We start from the raw sequence: 16,969 nt of genomic DNA on the forward strand, positions 1-16,969 counted from the left end.
ACATTATCCGTCTTTGTAATGTACCAATGCCCAATTACTGCCACGGTTAAAAACTTCTGGGGCAATTTTATGGAAGATTAAAGTGACATAGGAATGGATTTGTTTACTTGAAATTGTTCAACTGCTCCGTTGTACATGGACAACAATGACTGCCAGTTTGGACAATTGGGAAGGCTTAAAAAAAAAAACATTATCCATTATTATTAGGTACATCCTACTAGTCCTGGCACGCATGAATTGGAGACCACAATTGTTTCCATGCTCACCCCCTCATGAACTGGGCTATGGTGTAGTTACACAAAGTGCTCGAAACGCCAAGCAAAGACCCCACAAGACAAGAAGTAATGCATCAGTTTTATTTATCACAACTTAAGCAAAGCAACTTAAGATCAGAAGCTCGTTTCCAATCCCTTTGAAGGAGTCGTGTGACGCCTCTTCGAAACAAACAAAGCCACCGTGGCGCTTGCTGCGACAGCCATCACCAGCGCAGCCACTCCCAGACCAAGGACGGGAGCAGCACCTGTAAAACAATTGAGAGAAAGGGCTGGTGGTTAACTGCGGCGCCGTAAAGCTAGGGTTTTTTCCCACATGCTGGAGGTTGTGGGGGCATTTGACCTATCCAAGTATTTGGTCAAGGTGTGAAAGGCGTACTGTTCAAATTTGTCACTCACCAAGGTTTGCCATTTCACACTGGTGGATGGCTTTAGTTCAGCACGTCACATGTTATGTTATTAAAAAAGCAATCACAAATATCATATTAGGTATGGTAAACATATTTACATCTGACGACCAAAGCACATTTAAGGAGGATCATGGCAATATTTGTTGGTCATACCTTTTAGGGCACTGCTATAATATCAATGTTTTGTACCTTTTCAACTTGTTATTGGGGAAGGGGGTTGTAGTTGGATGTCATAGGCCCTTTCAAAAGGAGTAAGAAACCAGACTTCCATAAACAAATTGCTTCCTCCCCAAACTGCAAAAAGTTCCGTATAGAGATTAAGTATTACAGACTGCCAAACCATGAGAGCTCAACCTTAAAGCGTCATTGCCTCATGGATGTTCAGGTTTTAAATCAAGTCTGCATTAACCGCACGTACTTTTGGTGAACATGCTCCTTTTATATTGGTATCATCTTTGAAACGGATTGGTCTACACCAGACCACCTTCTTTATGGGTGAGTCCGAGTCAAACCAGAATACGCCAAAAGGCAAACAGTACAACGACAGTCCATGCATCAGAGCATTTATATCCCTGGGCGAGCAGATACATCATGGGACCTTTTTTCCAGTATCAAAGTATGAGAAATGGTTTTTAACCGAGACTGGAAAAAATGTGCCATGAAAGAATTTGGTAGCTTTACCTTTGGATGCAGATGTAGAAACCCGTGGCTGCTGCTGTTTTGCAGGGCTGCTTGGCTCGGCACCATCTGAGAAGGGCTTGGCAATCACGATGGGGCCCAGCATCACATCTTCCACCGCATACGACGGTCCTGAGTGAGAGGACCACATTAGTAATGTGGCGAAGGCCCAGGCTTAAGCCCATACACAACTGATGATGATTGCTTGTGTTGCAATCCAAAAGCTATGACAATTTAATGTTTAATTTTTTTTATTTCCCTTCTACGTGACTTTACGGAATAAACCAAGAATATGAATCCCTGCAGTCACAAAAGCTTTAAATCGAAATTAGTTCTATTTAGTTTACTTGGCACATTACTTATTTCAATCGCGATGCCTCCATTCCTGATTGCCACATACCAACACCATTATTTAGGCAAGGCTTACATAGTGAATGTCGCAGTTTGGCTTTTCTGACACTTTCCAAGAACGTAACTCCCTTGATATTCAAGGTTCTCTGTACAAGACTAAATGGCTGAATACGACGGTTGTACTCACCAGTCACTGCTGCCACATCCCTGCGCCTTCTTCCACTGGGGCACGTGGACTCGCAGCAGCTGCACACCGAGTCCGAGCCATCAGCAGAGACCCACCTGCATTGCACACAAACGTCGTCTGTAGTTACACAGCAATGCACACTCGTATCCGTTCACATTTGAGAAGTGCCGATTGAGCACCCGTTCAGGGCAAGCACCGTACAGTGGTGATCAGCTTGAGGAAAAAAAAAAAAATCTATGAAGGCGAGGCTCGGTTGATACTCCCGAGATTAGCCACGAGTGATATTTGAACTCTGGCTATGAGGCTGAGATTTTTCAAAAGGAGCTCAAACGAATGACAGACGTCGTTTGCAGGCTGCTACACTAGTTGCTAAACTCAAGACAAGTGCAGGCTATGACCAATAAATCACCTGAATACATCTAAACAAGAGAAGACCCGTGGGACTGCACAGGAAATGTTTTAATACTAGTTGCAGCTAGAAACCAAAGTCAGGTCTCAGGGATATTAGTTAAGCACACAGGCATGCAATAATATGTAGCCCATATGCAAGGCATGGATTGAGCTATTGGATGGAAGACACTAAAAAACAAATTGCTGGGCAATGCAAGGAAGCAGACCAACCTGTATGCAGCCGAGGGGCTGTAGGTGCAAGCTTTATTGACAGCCGTAGGAGATGTAGCAACATCTGCAACCTTCAGCTGGCAGAAGACGAAAACCTGGACCGAGAAGAGGAAGATGGTTATTACTCAACCACACTGCCTACCACGTTGCTAAAAGGTGGTTTCTGTAGAAGCCTGCATGACAGTAGATCACCTGATCGCCATTGTTGGTCAACGTCGCAAGGAAGCGGAAGGAATCTATGAAGAAGCGAAGGACGTTGTCACTTTGCCGGAGCAGGAAGCCAGAAGTAAGGCGAGCATCATACGAAACTTTGCCATCCACCAGACACCTGCACAGGCACCGTAGATGTACGACACGTGACTTTACATAGGGCAGGCCAGCAGAAAGCCAGCGCTAGGAGACGTAGTACTCCTCTTCCACTGTATAATACGGCAGAGGGTGCGCCAAGCCCACCTCTTAAGGGGCCCCTCCCACTCGCAAACCAAATCAGTCCCCAATGACGCACATTGACCACATCTCTCATCAGTAACGTACCGACAGACACCACATGATAAAAATCATTAACCATACACCTGGTCAGGCTTAACCATCAGAGCAAGATTTCAGCATTCCAAGGTGAGGCTCTGTTATATACTCAAGCAGTGGAATGTCACCTTTAAGACAAGGAGCATAAACATGCATTAGGTGGGATTAAGAGAGAAATCTCACCCAGCGTTAGAAATTATTTGGTAGCTGACGGGAGAGTTCCTGTCCGGAACCGGGGTTGCAAAGCAGCTGACCACGAAGATCCGGAGAGGAACGTGGTTCAGTGTCTGCACGCTCGCCTCGACATGCAGAGTCTGGCCCAGCTGGTATACGGTGGAAGGTCGCGTCACACTCCAGTCGTCTTCATGAAAGAAAACACAATTAGACATCTTCAAAACACAATTGCCAAGGCCGAGTGCAGACTAAAAGCGCAGCCAGGAAAGTGCTTGCTCACGCCACTGCTTGTGGAAGAAACCAAGATAAATCATGGTACCTCCCTTTGCCAGTACCAAAATGAGAATAGGTTTCCCTTTTTTCTGGCAACATGTGTTAAGATGTTAGAACAGCAAACTGAAACGTTTTACAAAGGAATCATGTCTGCATTAACCATATGTATCATCTTTGAAACTCATTTGGTGGAAACCAGAGACAGCTTTCTTTCTGGCAGTCTTTCGTCTCGACAGAAAGCCGTCTGGTGTGGACCAATCGGTTTCAAAGACAATGCATATGTTATCAGTTGTTTTGTTTGCATTCTGACCACAATTAGTGGTTAATGTAGACACGATTCCTTGTAAAAAAAGGTCTGTTTGGTGTTTTAACATCCAAACAGCACAGTTTGTGCCAGAAAAAAAGGGGTAAACCTATTCTTAAACCTCAGATAAAGTATAGAGACCTCAGGCATATATCTGGCCTATTCTTCAATACCAAGTACACATCTTGAAGGGTTTATAGTCTAAATTGCCATCCTGGTAGTAGCCATTTGCATAATAGGCAATCAACGTCCTCAAATCACCACTGACCGGTCATGAGCCTCAGCGTGAAGCTCAGCTGCTGTTGCATAACTTTGGCGCTGCTGAAGGGGATCCATGTGGGTTTGATGGCATTGCTGGACACGTTCCCCTTGCTGCAGTCCGGAAGAGATCAGGTACACATTCTCTACAATGAGCAGAGGTGGGTGATGCTCAACTGCACCAATTTGTGACCAGATTATTATTGCAATGTCGCTAACATCTTACAACGAATAGACAAGCGAAGAGATACAGAACCATATTTTCATAGTATATTTAACATCGCAACTTGCAAGACTTTTATCCGACGAAGACCAAATAAGAGTAAGTAGACGACTTGGGGGAATGGACTATAATTAAGGGAACCGTGGTTTACACAGTATGCAATGCATGTGTAATATTGTAAATTACGGCAGGAGACCACTTGACGGGTAGCACACTTTATTAACACTTGTCTTTGCCACAATAACACGTGTGGTCACTACAGCTCACGCGACACGTTCCACCCGGCTACACACACAGGCATTCCAGCCCCGTAGCATCCAGGGGAACCTACAGACCCCACCCCAGCTTGGGTATGGGTCACGACCACTGGGTCCCGCGGCCGGGCCCTCACACGGACGTCCGGCCCCGGGTCCCAAGGTCCCACCTCTGAGCCACACAGGGTCCCGGTCCTTACAAGGACAGCGGGACTAGGTGTCTCAGGGCTCTATCTCTTCCTCCTCCGTCTTTACTGGTCACCAACTCCCCGAGCGCCCGCGCGCACCGCCTTTTATAGTCCTTCGCTCCCGAGGAGACGGAGCCTATGCGGACCGCGATGTGAGCACCCACCCTAGTCGACCAATCACCACGCGCTGTCACACGATCCATCACTGTCAGCGCGCGTCACCACTACACAGCCAATCACCACGCACTGCCCCACGATCCCTACTGCCAGCGCGTATCACCCCTACACATGCACCACTTCAGGCGTGGACACTTGCAAGGCTGGATGTTTGAGGCAGTCCATGACAGGCGTTTAATGTGAACCCATCAGTAATGTTGCCACTAAAAACCCCCACGACAGACAGCACAGGGAGACTTTCCATCGGTGGATTAACTCGCTGACATTGGCTTTATTGAAACTCAGGCCTCGCAAAGCACAAGAACACGCAATTGCATTAAGTTATAAAAGACACCGGTAGAATTGCAAGCCGTTCAGCTGGACTTCAAAATTAAGCAAATTTCAACGAGACTACTGGTGAACTCGCCTGGGATAGCGGCAAACGACCGGCACGGCGACGTAGTTTGTGCGGATAATGCTCGTGTTGGACGTGGGGCGGTAGTAGAGGTAGTTCTCGTAAGACAGCAGCTCTGCACTCATCTAAGAAGGGAGGAAGACGTGGGGTTTATTACTTATTGCAATTCTAGCGGAATAATAATAAAAAAGCTCAAACACCTTGGTGAAAGACCCAATGCAGCTGTTCCTTGGTTTAAATAATTCACCTAGCTCATGTCACCCATAAAAACACCCACACAAACCATGGCAAATGCAGATTCCCAATGTATTATGGAAGAATAAAAACGCTCTAATGTACGACTGGTCAACCGGAACGGACGATCTACAAATATCAAGAGGATTTCAAAGCGACAAACCCCGCTGTTATTGAAGAAGTCTGGCTCGATTCGAATGCGGAATTGTAATTCTTCTGCATCTACACTCTGCCAAAACATAAAGCAGTTGGATTGCGCAGATTATGTTACAGCAGCACTAGCAGCCAGTTACCTGGAGGCTGCTGCCACAGCTTTCCAGTGCGTAGAGGAAGGTCACCGTCCCAGCAAGGGCGTCGCTCCCAGTGACGGGGCAGGCTGGTACTCCCAGGGACAGGTCACTCGCCTGGGCCAGGTGACCCGTGCCGAACAGGTCCCTGCTCACGGTCAGCGTGAGCGTCGCCTCGTCACACACCACACTCACCGTGGCGGAGGTGGCCACTGCAGCTGGCGGTGCCGCACTGGACGAGACGCGAGTGTTACCCAAACAGTGATACAGGTGGTCAGTGAAGACGTAGAAAGTCTCAGAGCCTCGAGTCAATCATCCACACACGGAGCTGCTAATACAAGAGTTCGAATTCCCCAGTAGCACCTCAATAAATGTATACACGCGTCACGACAGGTTAAGAATACGTTTTGGCAATCCACTACTGGATCAAGTCTCGCACATTGCGGTCGTCAGTTTGACCATACAGATCAGTACGGGCTGAATTAGGGCAAAGCCCCAGGTCTAGACACATCTCGCAAATGTTAACATTACCAGGACGCAAATTCGTGTTCAGGTATATAGAACAGTGAATTAACCACCACGCCACACTACCAAGCCCATCGTTAGTACGTGTATATTATGGTGTTAACATTAGTAAACACGGCAGTTACATTACACGACAAATAAAAACGTTTGTAAAATAATCTTTCGACCAAACTCTGCTCACCAGAGGCAAGACATAACCCCAAGACCGCAAACAAAGCCCTCGTGGTCTCCATCGCAAGGACAACAAAAAACCGAGACTTAGCACGGCACCAGCAGAGCCAACGCAGCTACTGTCCCGACTCGGGGCTTTTATCTGCGCGCGGCCTCATTCAGTTTCAGTAATGAGCCAATTAACTCCTCCTGCGTACGTGCCGCGTGATTTGCGGTGCAGCCCCTATCCATGCACGTGCGCCGAGATCGAGCAAACCTCTACTGATGAGACAATGAGTGACTCGATCTGCTTTGATAAAATCTCGCTGATTAGACAATGCGTGGGTGGATCTGATCCAATCTGGATCGGGATCGCTGAGGGCTCTCCATATAAAAGGGGTCCATGGCCTAAGCGAAGCGACGCAGCCGATGATTTGTTTTACGATGGCGGCTCTGCGAGTTGTTCTCCTGCTCCTGACCAGGTGAGGAGGCGGAGGGGCGTGCTGAGTGGTGTTCGGGGATGTTCATCAACAGCTCTGGATAATGAAGTATTATGTACGTTTGTAAGAGAGGGCGTTTCCATATCGCTTTGGGTAACTGACCTGCATGGAGAAATGCATTGAGATAAAAATGTGGAAATGCGGTCCTGAAATGTCTCTCTTGCCCCATTGTGGGTGGTGCGGTTCCAAAGGTGGCTTTGCGTGGCGCTGTTTACACCAACTCCTTCGTGCACCGTGCTGGCCCTTGAATAGGCCCTTCCTAAAATCGCTACAGGGCCACTTATTTTTTTGTGGGGGGGGTGCGGTGTTTGCCTCTCTCTCCTCCCCCTGCGTTCTCTCGTCTTGGCGGTCACGTGTCTCGTGCTCCCCGCAGCTTCCTCTGCCTGGGCTCCGTCCACGCGAGGCTTCGACAGTCGCTGGGACCGCGGATGCTGGGGGAGCCGAGTGGTAGGGGGCGCTGCTGCTGCTGCTGTCGCCACATGACAACCACATCGCGCATTCTCTCAATACCGCTATCGTGTGTCTGGACACCGCCATGCACAAGACTAATGGCGGCGTGTCTCGGTGAACTGGAAAAGCGTTACCGGCGACACGAGTTGCCAACCAGAGCGCTGCCTGGACGAGATGGGGGGGGGGGGGGTGAATTGTTGTGCGCCTGCCGTTGGAGCGGTCACGTAACGCGACGTGATGGCTGCCGTTGGGCATAGGCCGGCACATGGATAATTAATAATCCTCCGGCGCATGGAAAAGGGGGCGTTCGGGGACATTAACTCTCCCTTGCACGTTCCTTTTTTACGATAATAACTTTTTCAAAAATATGGCTGGTGACTGATTGGCACGGCCCTTGCAACTTTACTTAAAATAGTAAATTGTACAACATTTGACTGCGCAGGACTATAAGTAAAACTCGCGTGGCAAAATCATCATGGCCTTGTTCCTTTCCATTGTAGTAACAACGAACTGTACACTCGCGTTGATAATTTGCATTTATCAGGCTCTACCTTGGCAACTTTCCACTACAATTTCAAGAATCTAATGCAGGGGTCTACAACCAAAATATCATATTTCAACCAGCGGCTTCGAAGCTGCAGGCTGACAATCCCTGGTGTGAGGTTCATACTGTCGAGTCGTGCTCGTACCTTTTGAATTTGCGCCAAATAACAACACCTTACAGACTTGTGTGCACAGAAAAGGGAAGGGACGGATGTGCGCCCACCCAGCAACCGCCACGGGCTGTGTTTTTAATTGCTCCATAAGGTGCAGTTGATGTTGACGTCTCAATTTCTGACCTGCCTCCCCCAGGTCTGCTGACGCAATGCCTCTCCTCCACCCTTGGTTTTTCTGTGGGATGGAACAGCTCCTCTCACAGCGACTACCGTGTCTTTGTACGGAGTGAGTCCACCAGCTTTCACTTCAATCGTGATGACATAATTAATCGTCTTGATCCATTGTATGATTGACTATATGACGCTTCTCAAGGATCCTAGCAACTTGATTCAGGGCTGAGATTCTCTGGCCACTTGTTTGTCCCAACTGCTTCGTTTTTGATGCGTTATGACCTCTGCAGTTTTCCTATTCGGTGTCGCTTTTTAGGTTTTTTTTGGTTCACTCTGCGTTGTGAAATGTAGTTCTTATGAACGATGGGAAATTTAAGTATATTGGGTTCATTTCAACTAGTCTAATACAGCAGACGACAATCAACCCTTATTTTTCCATAGGATAAATGCGTGTGTTTATGACAATTGGTTTTTTACCCTTTTATCTGGCAACAAAACTGACACCTTTTTTACAAGGAGTCATGTTCGCATTGACCACAATACCTGCAGTCTGAATGCAAACAAAAACATAACTCTGGTAATGTATGCACTGTCCTTGAAATTGATTGGTCCACACCCGAGACGGCTTTCCTTGGAGCCAATTATCATATTTTGCTACTGGCAAACGAGGTTCTAATGGTGCATGTGTTTACTAAACGGTTAAATCCCTTATTTATCAATGCCTCCTTTTTGCTTGCATAGGCAATGGGCTCTCCCTTCCTTTCATTGGAACATGTCATGCAAGGCGATACCTTCTGTTATAAACTGAACCTGGTGACTCCGGTCAGACTCTGGTTCTCTACTTGCATCGTCTGCATTTCGCACCGGAATCCTCCGTTGTCGACTTAGGCGCTCTTGTCGATAAAACTGACACTCAGCTATTAGACGAGGTCGTTGTGCAGGTTTGGGAGTAGCGTAACTCCAGCAGTGTATTGAGTTCCCTGTGTCCTGGAGACGTTCCTGGAACCGTGGAGAATTCCTATTCGCGTTCACTGACGACATACTTTGTTCTCCTTGCAGTCACGCTACCCACGTGAACTTTTGGTGCGCAATCCATCCAAATGCAGGTTTCTCTAATTTTGTTTTTGATGTCTCCAGCGGTGCGGAATGAGGCCGTGGATGTGGAGTCTGTGCACGGGGACTGCGGCTTCTCCATTGCGAGGGACGGTGCTGCGCTCCACTTCACCGCTGCTGGTGATGCCTGCCACGTGCGCGTGGAGGTGAACACGAGGAGACCGTTGACTTGCGTCGATGCTAGTACCTGCTGGGACTGCTGTGGTAGTAGCGAAATTGTTTCGCAATCCATAACCGATCGGCCATCACGTACCCACCGATATTGTCTGGCCAGAATCGAATTTGATTTTGTCTACTCTGGTATTTTCCCCTCCACGTTTGCTTAGCTCGTGCATTTATTTTTAAAGTTCAAAGATTTTTTTTTGTAATGCCGTCCACTCTGGAATTTGTTTTCAGTTGGTTTGCATTGCCTTTTAAATTTATTCCTACAATGTATTATTATTTTGATCATCTCTCGGTGGTAGCGACTTTGTTTCTAGATTATACAGCAGCTCTTTCGCTTGACTGGTATCCCTGGACAATCTATGCAATGCTCATTCCATATATCTTATCAAGATCATGCCATCTTTGTCTTTTTATCAGATTTACCTTGGTTTGCACTTGCCATTTGTGCTCTTGTTCATTGTAGTATGCCATGTCGCTACATTACTCTTTAAACCAATCCTAAGTATCCTTTCTTGCCCCATGGCCTTGCCTCATTGCATTGCTTTTTTGTCTTTAGTCTCCGTCTTATCTCTAGCATAAATGTTCTCTTCCGGTGCTTAACGGTAAAGGATATGCCATCTAGACGTCCATGTCACCCAAGTGGTCACCTTAATAGAGGCAATGTGTGAACGGTTAACTGGTGTTTACATCACACAAAATACACGGCAAAACAAGCTTTCAGTTGATGTAATTCACGTCTGCCAATGGATGCAGCTTTCGCAGTACTATTCAATGCAAAGATGGGAATCGGAGCAGTTTGATGCTTGGTATAGAATTAACGGCTCTGTATTGCTACAGAAGGTCCCTATCCAAGCTGACAAATATTGCGTACGGGGCTTACTTGACCATGTATGATCTACAACAATGAAATGTAACGTTGTCAGACCAAACCAACATACGAGCTTGTGCCAGAAAGATGTGTGCTACTTGGGGTTACTTGCACAAGACATAGACGTGAAACCAATAATAAATGTGTATTTGCCACCCAATGGGCTAATTGCCCAGGGATCGTGATTCCCGTGTGAAGGGTGAATTTGTGGGAAGAATAATGGAGTATTTGTGGCAAGGTGGATATGGAGAATGTATTAAACACGCGTAGATAAGTGCAGCATCCGTTTGTACAATAACAAGGGTTAACCTGGGAAAGTGATTTCGGACCCAGGAAAGCAACCCCCACGTGCGGTCTGGTCTGCCTGTCTTAATTTGGGTGGCAGGTGGTGGCGGATTTCCTATTGACAGTTTTACTTGTCATTAGCCTGGCCTCGCCCATCAATGTCGAATGCACAATCTACTGATTTGTTTAAGCCTTCCTGGACAACTGGCCCCGAGTCCGATGTTGAGGGCTGCTGATTTCACCAGGACGGCAGGAGGAAGATCCAGGTGGAGCTGCAGGAGATGCGGCAGGGGCTGAATAGACTCGTCTGGGCTTTCACCATCGACTGCCCTGAGAACCTAAGATCGGCGAGAGCTGGCGGTGAGTACCTTTGACTTGACGCTGCTAATCGGACCCACAGACTGCACTACCTATGACTTGGTGCTCTAGAATGGGTCTGCTGGGTCAACGGCTGCCTTTTTGTATCGACCCAGATCATCTCTCCTGGTGCTTTTGCAATGATGATGCGTTTCATGCCCTTGGCTTTTACTGGACAAACTTGCTGCTTTTGAATCATTTTTCAATGCAATTTCCCCCAATGGCTGATTGCAATAATTGCACCATATAAACTCCTTATCCTAATGCACTGCTGGTTGGTGCTGCCCTGGGTCTTGAGGGTTAGTTTTACCATGAATAACCACGCTGCTCCTTGTTGGCCGAGGTTGAGTGGCACTAACCTGCAATGCAACAATTTGTGCTGCACTGCCATAGCCTTTTACAGCCAGTGAGCACGGTGTTTCTCCATTCTTTGCTATACACTCAACCCTGCTCCGCTTCTGGAAGTGGGTGCATTGCCCGAGTGATTTGGTCATGTGCCAAGTAACACTCATTCACATACTTGACACGTGGCTCAAACGATGCCGTTTTATTTTAAGTACGTGTGGGGTTTTATACGATGACCTGTTGTGCTCCTGCTGCTGTTAGAGATCGCCACGTGCTCTGGTCAGAGCAGGAACTTCCCATGCAACTCTGTGCAGAGTGTCCCGAGCACGGACGTCTGTGCACGGAGTGGCTGCTGCTACGACCCCACTCTACGCCGCTGCTTCTACAATGAAGCTGGTACGTAGCCGACTCAAAACAGAGGTTCCATAATTCACTACCTAAACTAGGCTCTTGCTGTGAGGTTCTGTGTTGGCACGGTAGCATCCTGCTGTGCTGGTTCCCTGAACTTGTTCCATCACCCCGGGCTACATGGGGCATCTTTCGTGATTCACCAAAATCTCCATTACCCTCCCCGCCATGCTCCACCCAGTGTGCACCACAGATGGGCGCTTTGTGGTGCCCGTGTCTCGGAACCTAACGTCTCCGCCGCTGGACCTGAGCACCGTGCACCTGACTGGCAGTAGCAGTGCGCAGTGCAGCCCCGTGCTGGTGTCTGCAGACCTTGCAGTCTTTGACGTACCCATGGCAGCGTGTGGTGCCACTGTGCAGGTACTGGGCTCCTGGACTCTGCTTTGCTCTGCCCCCATCCTGATGGTTGTTGTTTGACCTTGTTGAAGTGCTGCATCGGGACCCTTCACGATGCACAACTCCTTTGATGTGCAGAGCACAATCGTGCACGAGTTGATAACGAACAGCAAGGTCACTTTATGATTGAATGTCAAATGAATCGAGTGCTAAAGCAGAATTTGGGTGGCTCCTAATATATAATTTGTTGCTAATTTGGACTCCTGGCCAGTACCACTTATCATTCTTCTACTTGATCACTCAATGGCATTATCGTTTGTGTCCAGTGGAGTGGGCAGGAGCTCGTGTACGAGTTGATGTTGGTCTCCGAGCGGGAGCTCTGCATTGATGGAAGCGTCGCCATCACCAAGTCGTCCACATACAAGTAAGCACTGCCACACCCCTCTGCAAGTGCTATGCTCATCAGGGTCAAGCATGAGTCTTGCAGAGGAGACCCACCCCCATAAATGTCCACTGTCCCTGCGACCATAAATATTTGCAGAACCGTGACAAATCAGCTTCCTTATTCAACTATTTATTTATTAAATTGGGACATTGAACGCACAAGGGCGCCTTTTCCTCGTCACGGAATCTTTAACATCTTGAAGTAGTAGGAATATAGCTTGTGGCTAATGTAAACACGGTATTAACCAAGGTGGTCCCTATACTGGTACGTCTGCAAAACACTATCGGTCCGCTGTGTCCCTCCTGCAATCTCTTGCTGCCGTGAGGGCGTTGTGCATGCCTTTGGCTGGTTGTGTCTGTTTACCAGGATGGTTCTTCAATGCCGCTTCCTTGGAAGTGGAGACCTGCAGCTTGGAGTGCAGGTGAGCACTCTTCCACCGCCACCTCCAGCCACGGCCACTGGGCCCCTCTCCCTGCTGCTCCAGGTCTTCACTGGTGAGTGCTGCCCTCTCCCACACCCTTTACAGCTCTGAGCGGGCAAATCCAACCTTTTTTAGGGGAACACAGGTTGTGATGCCGCTCTACCCAGGGAAGACTTGGGTCTGTATTCAACATTAGCTCTGGCTCGAAGCCAGCTGTAAGTCATGCTTATTTTTTTCAGTGCTGAGCTAAGAGCTCAACCCTGGTTTAATTTTCACCTGATTGCTGGCTGCATTTAATTTTTGGATGCCTCGCCATGGCTGCTGGACTAACTGCTGACCCCTCCAACAAACGGACGACGTGCTAGGCTGTGCTGCCAGAGTATTGTGAACCTGCCAACAGAGTTTATAATTAGCCATAAGTGAACTAGAACGACTTGCACATTCTCCATGGTACGACGTGTAACTTCAAATGCTATTTTCTGGTGAGGTTTTCAATCTACCAGCTGAAACCATGTTAATGTGGGGCCACCATTGAAAGGGATAACAAAGCCCTTAATTCCTATGGATCTACAAAATGCGTCTTTTTGCACAACCCATCAACCAAAACGGTCTACTTGAGGTCATTGTTTAAAGGAAAATTGGACTAGCTTTCTTAGCCTCATTTGTCCATGTCACCTTTGCTTGAACGAATGATTGTCAATAGCTTGGCCAACTGTATTAGCACCTGATTCCCACCCCTCCGTGTGAAACCGTGCCCTTTACAGCATCTACAGACATTTAGAAATGCCGTTGTATACACTATGTAGCCAAACATGCGGAGGTGAGGGTGACAGCCTTTATTATGAAAATACAAATTAACTATCAACCACGGTTTCTATGTCCCCTAGTTCAATTCAAAAGTAATGCGCACGTTTTAGAGGCTTTGTGTTGTGCCTTGTCCAATGTGCTCTAAACAGAACCTTTACACCACTAATCCACGTGCATTGTTAACCATGTCTGCACGCTACCAGACAACTCCTACACCACGCCGTACCAGCCCTGGCAGTACCCGCTGGTAACGCTGATGGGAACGCCGCTCTACGTGCAGGCGTCACTGCTGCACCGCTCTGACCCCACGCTGGTGCTCTTCCTGAAGGACTGCTGGGCCACGCCCACGGCAGATGCCACCGACCCCACGCAGTGGAAGCTTGTGGTGGATGGGTGAGGCTGGGTGGGGTAGTGCTCTCTAAACCCTTTCTCACTGCCACAGCAGGGCCTGCAGAGGCAACCTGGTTCGAGGCATTGGTTGTCTTTTTTGTTTCCCCACGTAAGCAGAGTTGTGCTAATTAAGTCGCCTTCAATGACAACAGTTCATGTACTGGCATCGCTTAAGCAAGATTGCAGTGCCGTCCAAAATATCGATGGCCACAACGCTCCTTGGGTTGATGTTCTGGATGTTAACACAGCCACCCTCTGCCTCCCAGAGCTGGTGGTTTGTACAAGGCCCGACTACATGCAGTGATGGTTGCATTGCACAGATGCACTGCCTATTGGAATTTGGGCTGTCTTGACTGTAAAGCTGGCCTTCATCCTTGCGTGCAGATTGCAAATACAGATACCTGCATTCAATCCGATGCATGACACTTGCTTTGAATTGAGGGTAAACGGCACTTTTTCCTGTGCAGCTGCCCCGTGCAGTCTCCTTGTTGCAGTGTGTTCTTCCCTGGTGTCGCCGACCTGCCACTGCCTTCTCACAACAAGCGTCTGGCACTCCAGGCCTTCGCCTTCATGAACTCTGACCGCAGCACCACCCGTTACCTCGTGAGTGCCCGATTCTTTCCATCCATTAAAAACCAGGTCACCATGGAGTGATGACGTGTACTGTGTCCAACTGGAGAGGACACAAAAGACTACGTAAAACATGGAATACTTTACTTGCTGGAACGATGCATTCTGTCTGCCACAGGTTTACCTGCACTGCTCTATCGTGGTGTGCGACAGCTCCAGCCCCAACTTCCTCACCGAGTGCAATCGGCAGTGTGGACAGACCAGGCGCTACCGTGAGCACCACCGCGACCTCTTGAATATCTTGCGCTTGTTTACCCAGATGACAAAGGGCTTTTCATGTTGGTGGTAATGTTGCTATGTTATCGTTTCTATTTAGAGCACATTTGCTGTGACTTTGCAGACTTGTTTTTAACACGCCGTGGCATGCCATGATGACCTACTCGTTTGATTTTCTGGCGAACTTGACCTGCAGCATATGATGTCCTTTTGTATGGGCCAGTGGTCATCAACCGATTTCTTTTGTTCCAGAGCGCAACGCCATCTCTGACGCTTCCAGCGTGGTAGGAAAGCACGTGGTGTCGCTGCAGGGCCCCGTGCTCTTTGAAGAAGCACCTGTTAACGACGCTGCTCTGCTGTGGCTGGAGGCTCCCTCTTCGTCGTGGGCCTCGGCTGGGACCCTGTCCATTCTCCTCGTCATTGCCACAGGCGTCATTGCGCTCCTGTCTGCTGCCATTGCCGTCAGGAGGCGCAGGAGCCGGGCTGTGGCGCTCGGCGGAAGTAGCTATTGATGACTACTTGTAATTGCTGGAACTTGCATATCTTTTGCAGACCATTGTGGTCAAAACAATAAAATGCTGAAATTCGCTACTACTGTTCTGACCTTTTACGATGAATGTGTGCAATATGTAGACGGTATTAGTCCTGCATTTGGTCACGTTTCTTCCCCAAGGCAAGTCCCTCAAAAGCAGCAACTTGTACTAAGGTTTAGGCCATTGACTTCAAACAAGAGCACTTTGCCATGCTTTAAAGAATCTAAATCCCAGATTTTTTTTTACTTGATGAATCCTTTCTTTCCCCCTAAAACACGCAAATGTGGACATTATGTTCCAGGGACTTTGCATCGCACTAACAAACGATTTCAAAGGTACATCAAGAATGTGGGGTAAAGGGGGAGAAACCGAATACTGCCAACTCTAACCAGCTTTATAAGTAAAGGTTGGGTTGACTTTCTAGGTTGTAGCCTTAGAGCATCTGTCGACATTGCCGAAAGTGCTCTTCCCCTGGAAAAGACACCCACCCCACAACGCTATGGAGGCTTGACTAGACATTCTTTGTGGCCTTGTGCTCGAGTGGCTTGGTGCTTCAGACCCCTGGGTTCTGATGCAGTGACGACGCGTCCGTCTCTAGCTGCATTGTGCTGAATGCTGGAGAAACTCTGCCTCTACTCTGTTCCTCAACGTTTACCTCCTTGGGCATGACCACCACACATGCTGATAGCCCGGAGTCCCCTGTCTACAACTACCTGAACTCTGGTACCTGTGTTTAAACCATCTACCTGAAAACTCTGCTGTTAGGAAGACCGTTTGCGTCTAACACGGCCTGGAAATCCTTGACCCCCTCCCTGAACATCGCCTCCATTCTACCTTAGCGTTTCTCCCCAACGTACTCGCACTGTAAGGACGGACAACCTGTAAAGACCATTTCTCCTGAACTTGTTCAATTCTGCATAACTGACATGACGCATGAAACGGTACTATATTTTTTGGGGTGATTTGAATGTTCCTTTTTAAGTCCTACCTGTCAAAGTAAAAATCGCACACGAAACATCTACGTGACGTATCGCCTGAAATATCATAGTATAAAGTTACTTTGTCCTGAACTGATAACATTTGTAATAACAAGTTCCTTCGGAGTGGGCAGGTCGGAACTTGGTTGCATAACGCATTCGTGCGATCCGTGTCACGCGGCGCAAGCTACGTGGGGCGGCGTGTCACGTGGTGCTGAGCCCAACCGAAGCGCTCTATGAAATACAAATCGAGGGCGTGGTTATGCAAGACAGACAGACAATCCCTGGTGGGCAGTGTGGGACTGTTCCTACCTGTATTAATGTCTAAAGCACCCATATATGCGCACTCCCTCTGCCTTAACGTCATTGTCTGCCTTATAACACTTGAAACAAACTTGTTTACATTTCAAC

At 48.1% G+C, this 16,969-nt stretch overlaps 2 protein-coding genes across 5 annotated transcripts; one reads left to right on the top strand and one right to left on the bottom strand.

Moving 5' to 3' along the window:
• Positions 1 to 340: 340 nt before the first annotated feature.
• LOC144737598 (zona pellucida sperm-binding protein 3-like) lies at positions 341 to 6,659 on the bottom strand. Of its 4 annotated transcripts, none has more exons than XM_078620357.1 (10): positions 6,517 to 6,659; positions 5,817 to 6,028; positions 5,302 to 5,414; positions 4,064 to 4,167; positions 3,228 to 3,405; positions 2,712 to 2,847; positions 2,520 to 2,614; positions 1,899 to 1,993; positions 1,364 to 1,492; positions 341 to 520 (listed from the first exon to the last, which is right to left on the bottom strand). In XM_078620357.1, the coding sequence occupies exons 1-10, from the start codon at positions 6,566 to 6,568 to the stop codon at positions 390 to 392; spliced, it is 1,245 nt and encodes a 414-aa protein (XP_078476483.1). In that variant the 5' UTR covers positions 6,569 to 6,659; the 3' UTR covers positions 341 to 389. The 4 variants fall into 4 exon arrangements, with proteins under 4 accessions (XP_078476483.1, XP_078476485.1, XP_078476487.1 ...); XM_078620359.1 differs by having other exon boundaries at positions 5,817 to 6,042; positions 6,517 to 6,646; XM_078620361.1 differs by lacking the exon at positions 341 to 520 and adding an exon at positions 649 to 701.
• A 159-nt stretch (positions 6,660 to 6,818) lies between these two features.
• On the top strand, positions 6,819 to 15,636 carry LOC144737597 (zona pellucida sperm-binding protein 4-like). Its single transcript, XM_078620356.1, has 13 exons — positions 6,819 to 6,967; positions 7,359 to 7,432; positions 8,288 to 8,377; positions 9,400 to 9,521; positions 10,939 to 11,053; positions 11,657 to 11,791; positions 11,985 to 12,163; positions 12,466 to 12,563; positions 12,951 to 13,078; positions 14,016 to 14,205; positions 14,670 to 14,805; positions 14,951 to 15,044; positions 15,301 to 15,636. Exons 1-13 carry the CDS (start codon positions 6,915 to 6,917, stop codon positions 15,558 to 15,560), a joined length of 1,674 nt encoding a protein of 557 aa, XP_078476482.1. The 5' UTR covers positions 6,819 to 6,914; the 3' UTR covers positions 15,561 to 15,636.
• Positions 15,637 to 16,969: the final 1,333 nt, after the last annotated feature.

This window comes from Lampetra planeri, chromosome 72, assembly GCF_965212315.1.
Source record: "Lampetra planeri chromosome 72, kcLamPlan1.2.h2, whole genome shotgun sequence".
NCBI lineage: Eukaryota > Metazoa > Chordata > Hyperoartia > Petromyzontiformes > Petromyzontidae > Lampetra > Lampetra planeri.